General features: G+C 35.2%; 4 protein-coding genes across 4 annotated transcripts; all 4 read right to left on the bottom strand.

Moving 5' to 3' along the window:
* Window positions 1-240: 240 nt before the first annotated feature.
* F08F3.10 (uncharacterized protein) lies at window positions 241-1,994 on the bottom strand. The gene is made up of 6 exons (NM_182419.6): window positions 1,894-1,994; window positions 1,605-1,690; window positions 1,431-1,556; window positions 702-821; window positions 500-660; window positions 241-441 (listed from the first exon to the last, which is right to left on the bottom strand). The coding sequence occupies exons 1-6, from the start codon at window positions 1,901-1,903 to the stop codon at window positions 318-320; spliced, it is 627 nt and encodes a 208-aa protein (NP_872219.2). The 5' UTR covers window positions 1,904-1,994; the 3' UTR covers window positions 241-317.
* A 318-nt stretch (window positions 1,995-2,312) lies between these two features.
* F08F3.4 (L-threonine 3-dehydrogenase, mitochondrial) lies at window positions 2,313-4,359 on the bottom strand. Its single transcript, NM_072032.7, has 5 exons — window positions 3,957-4,359; window positions 3,721-3,898; window positions 3,439-3,671; window positions 2,605-2,874; window positions 2,313-2,522 (listed from the first exon to the last, which is right to left on the bottom strand). Exons 1-5 carry the CDS (start codon window positions 4,198-4,200, stop codon window positions 2,371-2,373), a joined length of 1,077 nt encoding a protein of 358 aa, NP_504433.2. The 5' UTR covers window positions 4,201-4,359; the 3' UTR covers window positions 2,313-2,370.
* Window positions 4,360-5,181: 822 nt separating this feature from the next.
* On the bottom strand, window positions 5,182-6,791 carry C25A6.1 (Serine/threonine-protein phosphatase). The gene is made up of 7 exons (NM_072031.4): window positions 6,463-6,791; window positions 5,951-6,079; window positions 5,805-5,880; window positions 5,685-5,758; window positions 5,499-5,639; window positions 5,371-5,448; window positions 5,182-5,323 (listed from the first exon to the last, which is right to left on the bottom strand). The coding sequence occupies exons 1-7, from the start codon at window positions 6,784-6,786 to the stop codon at window positions 5,243-5,245; spliced, it is 903 nt and encodes a 300-aa protein (NP_504432.3). The 5' UTR covers window positions 6,787-6,791; the 3' UTR covers window positions 5,182-5,242.
* A 136-nt stretch (window positions 6,792-6,927) lies between these two features.
* dmsr-7 (G-protein coupled receptors family 1 profile domain-containing protein) lies at window positions 6,928-9,961 on the bottom strand. Its single transcript, NM_072030.6, has 9 exons — window positions 9,859-9,961; window positions 9,579-9,791; window positions 8,580-8,723; window positions 8,125-8,383; window positions 7,946-8,076; window positions 7,772-7,897; window positions 7,420-7,560; window positions 7,281-7,355; window positions 6,928-7,230 (listed from the first exon to the last, which is right to left on the bottom strand). Exons 1-9 carry the CDS (start codon window positions 9,942-9,944, stop codon window positions 7,116-7,118), a joined length of 1,290 nt encoding a protein of 429 aa, NP_504431.2. The 5' UTR covers window positions 9,945-9,961; the 3' UTR covers window positions 6,928-7,115.
* Window positions 9,962-10,812: the final 851 nt, after the last annotated feature.

Here is a 10,812-nt window from a genome sequence, read left to right as displayed (position 1 = left end):
GGCCGCTTACACAGTAAGAGCTTCGAGGCGAAGCCTCAAACCTGAATAGTCAAGTTTTCTAAACATATACCCCACTCCTGAAATAATTTCAAAGAGATCTCGAATAACCCGTTAACAGGTTCGAGGCGAAGCCGAGAACCTGCGCCAGCTACCTTGCTAATAACTTAGAGCGAATTAACCCTATCCCCATTCCCGAAGGGCTGGCGGGCCCATAGGCCCGCTAGTCTTGCTTTCTAGAAAAACCGTAATCAATTTATTTGATTTGATACGTTCACAAAGTGAAATTCCAATATTGAATATCAAATTCAATTAATCAATTAAGAGTTCGATGAGTCGTCCTTGAAGTGTACCGATTTTGCTTGAGCGCTCAGAATTTCGTTTAGAATCATCAATTTCTCGTCCAAAAACCGATGAAATTTTGCGAGTAGATACAAGTTTGTGCTGGAAATTATTTTATTGGTTGTATGGATATTTTTTAATTTAAGAATTAAAAATTTACCATGCAAATAAAGTATGAAATATTATAACTATCAGGGTAAACCAAGCAACGCGAGATCCAGTCATACTGTACACGACTAAACTTGAAATGGCAATAACGAAGAGCCCAATTTGAAGCACGAGAACCAAAAGTTGCGGTTTAAGAAGTTTTAGGTTGCTTTTCTAAAAGACATGATATTTGAAAATCTGAAAAGGAAACATACATGTACAGCTACAACTGTGGAAATTATTGAAAGCAAGTGAAGAGAATGCAGAGAAATCCAAAAACCGAAAAATATTCGATATGCAATCCAATATCGTACGGGATCAGCACGTCGGATGTACTGAAATGAAAAATTACTTGGGAGAGAAGTATGAACATTTTAAAATATGACATTCTTGGTTCAGACAGTTTTTACTGTCATTAGATTTCCTTGTCGAGCTTGAGAGTTTGTTCAAATAGGTTATTCATAATATATTTTTGAATAAAAGTATAAAAAAAAGCAAATTGAAAGTCAATATTGTCGATATTAACTGCAAAAACAAAATTGATTTTTTTTAACTTTCAAAATGTTAAAGTTCATGAAAGCATTTTCTGCTTTTGGACAAAAATGCACTGGTTTTTGTTAAATTTTTTAAATGCTCGAAAACTGCTTCACATAAAAAATTTACAAATACGGCCCACATCCAATTTTTGGTTTCAAACAGATTTTACATGGATTGTGCTCGAATTTTAGCGAAAATCCATTTAGTTAAGCCAGAAAACGTTTTTCCTTTTTTAGCCCTTTTTATTTTTTAAAAATTGAAAAATCATAAAAACATTTTTGGAAAATTATTTATTCAATTTTTTGGCAATTGTATTTGCCCATTACGGTCCATTTTCTATGGTTTAAATCAGAATACCGAATTGCTTTTCTCCACTTTTGAAGTTAAATATTTGAAAAAAAACTTACTGCAAACGTCAATTTATAAATAAACAATTTCTCATGCCATTCTGTTTTGACCAAAAGTAATACTCCAAGCGTGATTCCAATTATTGAGGTAGCAATACTGATCCCACAATGTATGTAAACCCAGGTCTGAAAAATTAAATTTTCTGAAGCAAAAAAATAAATTGCAAGCCAAACCTGAATACGGAGCCTAAAACAAGTCTGCTTTTTTTCATTTTCTGAAAAGTTTCCAAAAGGACCTTGAATGTTTAAATATGGATTTCCTGAAAACAAAAATTTTGAACGTAAATTATGGAAATTGTGTATGAAAATATGTCTCAATTAGTTGCTCTAATTGGTTTGGTTTGTAAAAAACGTTTTAAAAGTAAGAACCCAAGAATTTTAAATTTAGACTAAATTATTTGCTTTTTAGAAATAAAAAAACATTTTTATATTTTGATATATAAAATATATGTGTGAAACTTACCTGAAATCATTTTTGTTGTAAATTATGATTCCCAGCTACAACCTTCAAAGCAGAAACAAAACGAAGAGTGGAGCAGAGAATGTTGAGCTCAGTTGACAACTGTTACACCATCATTTCATTTCAATCACATTGTTGTTTCTCACTCTAATTCTCAACCTTATGTATCACTAACATCTAATAAATTTTATTCGATTTTCGCATATTCTTTCATCTCAACTGATGTTTCTGAATAATCAAGTGTCAATTTTTAAATTGCTGACAAAAATACAACCGTGTTCATGAATTGCACTCTAATTCTTCTCATAACCCCACAGTTAACTGAAATGCTGTTCAAATGACCACTTGCTTTTGTGTCATACACCCATTTTGCACCCATTGATACTTTCTATCCGTTCCAAGTGTAAACTTTTCTCTCTATCACTTTTATTTTTGCAACAAGTAGATCAAATGATTTATTAATGCCTAAATAACCAGTTTTTATGCAGTACTGACAATCTTTGTAGGTTTGTCTTCTTCTCTTCGCAGCAATGCGAACATCACTTGAACAGTTTCATCGAGACCATATTCTGGATTCCATCCCCAATCCTTACGTGCTTCACTGTCATCCAATGACATAGGCCATGAATCGGCTGAAAAAAATTATTTTAGTTTTTTTAAAAGAGGTATTTCTTTTTGCAAGTCCACTTGCAAAAATGATCATATATCACCTACCAATAGACTGCCTTGTTGGACAGATATCGTAATCAATCTCGAAACCTGGCATCACTCTTCGAATTGCATCAGCAATTTCCTCTGGTGTGAATGAGAATCCCGTTACATTGTATGTTCGCCTCTTCAATGATTGACTGTCAGCAGCCAAAAGTTGAATGACTGAAGCCATACAATCAGTGTCGTACATCATTGGAAGACGTGTGTCTGGTCGAAGGTAGCAGGTGTGCTTGCCTTTTTGAAGAGCGTCGTAGAAAATTTGGATTGCGTAGTCTGAAAGGAGGATAGTTTTGACTGTGTACGTGAGAAATATTCTTTTCAAAAATGTATCAACTGATCAACTTTGACCACTTTTTGATACCGTTTGTCTGCAAGGAAATTATCTCTAATCGTGTTACAAAACCTTTCTAATTGAAAAGGTCGTATCAAAAATTAGTTGGGAAGTAATTCGAAACCATTCATATAGGGCTAAAAGGACCAAATTTCATAGTAAAACTTTTCCAAAAGTTTTTGGAAAATTTTTATTGCCAGTCAGAAAGTGGCAATTACTGAGTTTTGCCATTTTTCAAAAAAAAAAAATCTAAAACATTGTTGCATGTTCAAATCCCAATGTTGAACTATGAACATTTTCAACATAATCAAACAGCTGTAAGAAATTTTTTTCTGATTTTTTAATCGACGACTTGCAAAAGATAGGTGAAAACTGAGATTTCACCTTTTCAAATTTTTTTCTCTAAGTTTTATTATAATATTTGGTCATTTTAGAATTGACCGTACTTCATCTTTAAAGGAAAAAAGTTTCAAATTCTCGTTTAATTATTATATAATTTTACTCACCAGTAGTTCCACCACCTGGCTTTGTCGCTGAGATAATACCCGGGAATCTCATGCTTCTGAAATCAACCCCAAACCGATGATTGAAATATTCTCCGAGACGTTCTGCATATACTTTACTGACTCCATAAATGGTTGTAGGACATTGTACTGTAAGATCTGGAGTGTTTTCTCTTGGAGTTGTTGGTCCAAAAGCTCCAATTGTGGATGGAATGAACACTTTTAGCTTATGTTTTCTGAAACAATACAATGTCAAGATATAGTCCAATACAAGTAGGAACTTACGCAGCAACTTGCAAAATGTTCTCAACTCCTCTACAATTCACTTGCAGAGCCAACGGAACATTTGTTTCTCCAACAGCTGATAGAAGTGCAGAGAAATGAACAATTGTGTCGATGTTTTTGTTAACAACGATTTCTTCAATAGATCCTTGATTCAAAATATCCAGGTAATTGTAGTCGGCTAAAATACACAATAAATTAATTTTCTGTTGAAAATATGGAAAGCAGTTTCAACTTACAAACATCTGTAGCATTTGCAGGAAGACGAACAATATCACTCATAACAACGCATTCAGATCCATACATGTACTTGTAGACTGAATTTAAACCTCTTCCAAGCTGCCCAAGAGATCCAGTGATTAAAACTCGAGGAGCTTTTTGTGTTTGACTGATTGTTTTAAACCGTAATAAAGGATCAACTGGTAAAGGTGAATAGTTTCTTCTGGCATTGTGAATTCTTCCAAAAACTCGCAAGTTTTTCATTTTTTGTGTGACACGGAAGCAGACGAAGAACAGTTGATAATCAAAAAAGTTAACAGTTAGAAAAATGAGTAATCAAATCAAGTGTAGTTATGTGGGAATTTTCTTAAAAGAGGAACCAGTGAGGTCGCCTGATCAGAGACTTAGACATCGACGCCTTCTGATTTCAACGAAATGGGTGGAGGGTTGATCTTATAACTTGATGACGACGACGACGAAGACATACACTCATTTGTCCTCTTCCCACACGTGGTCATTGTCTAATTCAATTATCACGCAATTTGACGGATGCTGCCTGCTGAAGGCCTGTCCCCCCCCCCCCCCCAATTGCTAGAGAGACGAATCAAAGATAAGTATGTACCTTTTTTGTTCCCAACGCATACCTAGAGACAAACACGTGTTTCGTTAAAAAGTTACTTTGGGATACAGTTTTGGTACGGATGTACTCAGATTGTTCAGATTTTAAAGATTTTCGTAGGCTTTTTTGAAAAAATTATAAGAGTAAGTAGAGTGACTAATAGTAGTGTGACTGACTAGATGCCACGTGGGATGATATAATAACAAGCGTGACTGTATGATTAAAAGTCTAACATATGACACCCGTCTTGCCTTGGCTGGACTATCCGAATTAGAAATTTCAGCTAGTCACGATGATTGAAAAATGTAGGATCTGAAGCCAATATAACTAATTGAGGTCTCTCAAAATATTAATAAATTCAATTTTTTGGATAAAAAGATCAAAACATAGACTGGTAAGATTGAAAAATCAGTTAAAAATTTAAAGTGTTGTGGTATTCTAGTTTTGGGATAACTGTTGGGATCACCACTGTTAAGATCTCCACTGCAATATTTCTCTCAAAAAAGACGGGAAGTTGGTGAAAATTTCTACCGGAAAGGTGTCGTTGTTTGTCAAGCTGGCTGGGCAGGTTGTTGGCCAAATTTCAAATATTACTTTTAAACATTAAATTATTATTTTACAAATAATATCAAAACCACATTTATTTGTCTATTCATTTATTGAAGGAAATTATGAATCAGCCATCCATCAGTTTGTTTCATCCTTGAGCAATGGTTTCTCGCGAACTTCAAGGCGGCCACTCGTTGGACGGAGAATTTCGAACGAGCACTGTAAGAATGCACATTTATTACAACATTTCAATTAAAAATTTTTACCTGAAGCTTCTCGTCGCAAGACATGAAGGCAGCACAGTTGTCGAATTGACCACAGTAATGAGGAGCCGAGAAGATTGTCTAAAAATTTTTAATGTTCCTTTCTCTCGGCACTTTTTTTTTACTCATACCACCAATTTCCGACCAGCAAAGAACTCATAACCGTCTTGAACAACTTGATGGGCACGACAGATCAGGTCAAGCTTAAAATCGGAGCACACTTTCAGAACAGCATCTCTTCCGAATCCACACCCGGCACCTCGGTTGTTTTCCTGAATAAAGTTGATGAAATCGATCTTTTCTTATCAGAAAGTTACCATAAACCCAGAAAGACCACTAATAGGATCGGCCCACAAAAGATCAGCTACCAGTCTCTCCTTGCCGTCATGGCCTATTAATTTTTCTCAGGTTGTCCAAAGTGAAATCCTTTGACATACTAGGCGATAGTCCTCCGTGCATGCACAAGATCTTATTAGCAATGAGTCCGCAGAGTGGAAGCCAATTGAATACGTCCTGAAAGTACCGTTTTTCCTGTATTAATATTGCACCTTATTGTTCAATTTTGGTAAAAAATCAAATTTACCTGGAAAGCCGTGAACATGCGAACACTTTGATAGCGTTTCTGACACTCTTCATAGAATCCATATACCTTGTTGACAAACTCGCACTCATGGTTTCCACGCAACAAGAATAAATTGCCCGGGAATTTCACCTGGAATCATGACTTGAAAAATGTTTCAAAGAAGTTCACGCCATGGGATTTGGAAGATCGGGAGAGAGAAATAAACGTCCAAAAGATCCATCACTCCAGTTGACGTCATTTTTCAAATTTGACAGCTCATCGGAGCAGCATCAACTTTCTGTCACTTTGATACTTGAGAGATGCGCACTTTTTTGCAGAGCAATATGTGATGGACAATAAATATGTTTCTTTTTGAAAACACATTTATTTATCACATGTGTACGCTTATTTTGGAAAATCTAAGCGGTCTCTGCAAAAATCCCCTGTTTTGGCATTCTTTGTGTCAATGATTAATTCTGGCGCGTCACAATTTTTGATCCTAGCTTCTTTTTGCAAAACTTAAAGCAACAAACCTTATAAGCGAGAAGAAGAACAATGGTTTCAATGCTAAATCTTCCACGGTCCACATAGTCACCAAGGAATAAATAATTCGCAGTCGGCGGCCATCCACCACGATGGAAGAGACGAAGAAGATCCGGGAATTGTCCATGGATGTCACCGCACACCTTTATCGGAGCATTCATTTCAACCATTGATTTCTGTCTTTTAAATACATCCAGTGCCAAATCGAGAAGCTTTAGAACTCGTCCTTCCGTGATCACTTCGGAAAGTAGCTTTTCGTGAGTACTAGCGCTCAGGACATCAATTATTATGTTGTCAACGACGTCGTCTTTCATAATCTAAAACATCAAACCTTTTTAACTTTTGATTCCTGGAAGAGAAAAAGAGAACTCACCTTTCGGAAATCACTTTCAATTGAAAATAATTTTTTTTCCTAGTTTTACTCACATCTACGTGTCTTTTTGTAAACAATTTTTTTTTCACGGCGCCGTGAATAATTTAATAATTTTGTAAACCATATTGATTTATATAAAAACTGAATTAATAAAAAACAAAAAGTACCCGTAACAAGAATAGAATAGAAAATGCGAAAGCTATGAAAATGAGCAAGATATCACAAAAAATCTGCAAAGGGAATTTGTACCGAGATCGAAAAAATTGGAATTTAAAGTTGATGTTCTCTACTGCTGTTCTGATTGTCCGACACGGAAGCTTCATACCGCCAATACTCATTGCGTGCTGGTTCCGGTTCAGTTGCCAGTGGCGTATAGCTTTGTTTTCTGCAAATTAAAGATAATATTTTCCAGACTTCAAAAACAAATTAACTGACCTTCCTAGTCGTAAGCTGTTGTTCAACTGAAGCTGTGAAAGTTCCGTCGGAGAACCACGACGGGTCGTCCACAATCTGAGAGGAAAAATTTTATTTTAGACTACTGTAACAGGAACTGGTTCAATAAGAATGAACTTACCCACAAGCCCACGAAGGAATGATAACTTCCCAAAACGTCTGCCGGTATCTTGAAGACATCACACAATATAAAACAAAATTTACAGAGGAATTGACAAGCGATAGGAGATCAAGAACATCACCAATGTAGAAATAGAGGTATCTGAAATGGAAAATTTAATTTTTCGAAAACTTCTTTAGCGCCCAATTTTAGCTTTAATTGGGCCAACAAAAATTTAGCAACACTTTTGCAAGACTCAGCCTGCACCCAAATTTCCAAAAATTCAAATGACTCAAGAAAAATTGGGTCAAGCTTGGGGCAGTTCGATTTCAGTTTTTCCAGGCCAAATTTCTAGTTAAACATCAAATCTTACCTATGAACGTCTGTAGTAAAAATTGCGCAAAGAATCGAGATGATTCCTTGTGGAAACTCCGTTATTAAAAATACCAATAAAATAACAACAAGCATCAATGTGGTTCTATCTGATGTTCCATTCTTTCTGAAAATTTCCATTTTGTCATAAAAGTTCTTTGAGAGTTGACTATACTTTTTCAATGGTTTTGAATCTGTTGATGCATTTGACGGAACACTCGTTAGTTTCCTCCGATGCTTTTCTGCGTCTCTAATCTTTGATACAAGGCCGAAAGACAAGAAAATTAGCAGAATACATGGAATGATCTGAAAACTGGTAGGACGTTTAATTTGATAACTCGCGTACTCGCTAACCTTGAACAGAATTCCAATCATCCAAATATTCCATTTAAACAACCGGCAATTGTTGATAGTCGCCGCGTGGCTGACCATAAAAGTGTACACCGGTTCAGAGTAGTTCGATGCAAATTTTTGACACGTTTTGCCAGGTCGCCAGTCATTTCCTTCTACACGGGCGATTTCGTGGACCAGCATATTTGGAATACAAAGTACAAATACGACCATATAGATTCCCAGGCACAACTTCCATGCGAACTTTGGTCGTTGCCATTGACTGAAAATTTCCAGATTTTTTAAGGGGGCCAACGTTTCTGGGTATATTGCTTGCAATGTCTTTGTAAAATTTCAATTTTAAATATTTTTGGATACCTACCATTGTTTGAAAAAAATTTTGAAAACTTTCATTACAAAACTTGTTCATCTTAGTGTATAAAAAAATGTTAGTCCCTTAAACTTTGCTCCCAGCATACCTATTCAAAGCGGTAACCCTTAATGTCATCCTCCGAATGAACGCCATCGCCACAGCGAGCCATAAAGAAGTTGTGTGTAGTGTGATGCTCAAAACAACATGCCACAATAGGAATTGTAACCAAGAATGAGTGAACGTTGGAGTGCTGTAATAAAATCTAATAATAAAAATTATTGAGTTTCATTGCAAACGCTTGTTTTCGTGTTTTTCAGTATCATTTTACGAGCGACTTTTCATCTTGAATTCACTTTTGTTATTTATGAATACACGTAGTTTGTAGCTTTGTGACGATTTTCAAAATTTCCTATGATCAATAAAATATGCAGTTGTTTTCATGTTTTGATGCACATAAAACGGATAGGAGGAAATAAATAGTTCCAGGTTCAACTAAAATTCTATGCCTCTTCAATTAAGTGCAGCAAGTGACGAACATGGGCATTCAACTTTTGAAATTCCATTATTACTTTGAGGATGTTTTTTTGTGTGTGTGTGTTGATACTTGAGTGGAAAAATAGAAGAATATAAATATCCTTCAAAATTTTCAATAGAAAGAGCACACTTAGTTTGAATTCTTGTTATTAATGGTTTGAGGTAGAGTTTGGAAAATAAGGATTTTGTTTCAAAGTATTCGAAATATTCAAATATATGCTGCATAATCAAAAAAAAAGGAAACTTAAAAAATCGAGAAAGATTTAAAAATGTCCAATTTTTGAAATTGCGAATTTTCATATTTGAATTTTTCCAAAATGAGAAGCCATGACTATTTTTAAACCAATCAGCGCCTTCGAACTCTACATCCTTTTTATGAAGTGACCGACATTTTCCGGGTTTTGCAATTCACCATAAAATTGGAATAGGAAAAACCAGAAAATAAATATTTTAAAGCTTGTGTTATTTTTCCAAAAATTCCATATTTGTTGATGTTCCTACTCAAAAGCCGCCACGCCGCTCCATTTCCCAAAACAAAAACATTTCCACCCAATAAACACACAAGAATTACCAGGAATTATTTCGTCGTAAGACAAAATGTATAATATAAATGAGATAGGATGCCATTGTTCCGATATCACAGACAGCCACTGCTGTCAGTATGCAGTTGACGGCCGAATTGCGCATGTTGGGTCTCGATAAAACTGCCACATGCACAAAATTGGTGAAGATACCAAAAACGCAGATGAGCACACATACATATCCGTGAATTGGCTGGTACCATCTGACAATTAATCATTGGTTCATTTTTCTTTTTTTGAAAGAAGTGCACAAAAAATAGTTTAACAAACCTTTGAAAATGTGCAAGTTTCCGAAGAAATGCCTGCGTACTGTTACTGTTCGGATCAAACAACTGAGCATCGTGCGGACATTCCATATCTAGCACATCCTTCAAAATGTTGAAAATTTAAGGGGTTTTTAAAGACCATTGAAACAAAGAAACATAAGGAGAAAATCAGAAGAAGCCAAGAGCAACAGGGTGGAATGCGTTCTGTGTTTTTTGAACTTTTAGATGACAGTCGGTTGTTGTGGAAGAAGCTGATCGAGTTTTCGAACAAAATATATAATTTCGTTTTTCAAAAAATTTACAAAATTATAGGTCACTGGCCGGAAGTTATTTTTGTTCCGTGAGTTGTTATTTCTATAGCAGGAAAATACTTTGAAAAATTGTAAAAATCTTTGATTGAAGATTTTTATTTTTTAAAAACTATTTCCTAGAGTAAAAAAAACCAAAAAACCTATTTTTTTGCCGGCCAGGGCGGTAGATTTGTTTGTTTTCGAAAACAAAGTGAGCGAAAAATTGCAAAAAACGCGTAAATTCTTTTGTAAATTTTGCATGTTTAAAAAAAAATGACACTCGAAACCGTAAAAGAGAGCCATATTTATCAAAATATTTATTATTTGGGTTTAAAACATTTTAAAATAATTTTTTTCGATTTCAGCAGATCTTGAAAATGCACAAAATAATTGGTAGGCATGTAGGCATGCCTGCCAACTTATCTTGGCAAGACTAGTCTTTTAAAACATAGTAAGCATATTTTTCAGCAGTTTTATAATTGCGATGATTATAATTGTGAAGCACACTCGTTCGTGAATGTTTAATCTTTCGCTCAACTTTCTGTTTCTTGTGAACATGTAACCTAGATCTAGGGCTTCTAGGTAGGCGCCAAACGACTGCCTACCTGCCGGACTTCAAAGTTAGGTCCACCTGCTTTTCATCAAATTAATCGAAATTCAAATTTATT

Source organism: Caenorhabditis elegans, chromosome V (genome assembly GCF_000002985.6).
Source record: "Caenorhabditis elegans chromosome V".
NCBI lineage: Eukaryota > Metazoa > Nematoda > Chromadorea > Rhabditida > Rhabditidae > Caenorhabditis > Caenorhabditis elegans.
This window is presented reverse-complemented; position numbering and strand designations above follow the sequence as displayed.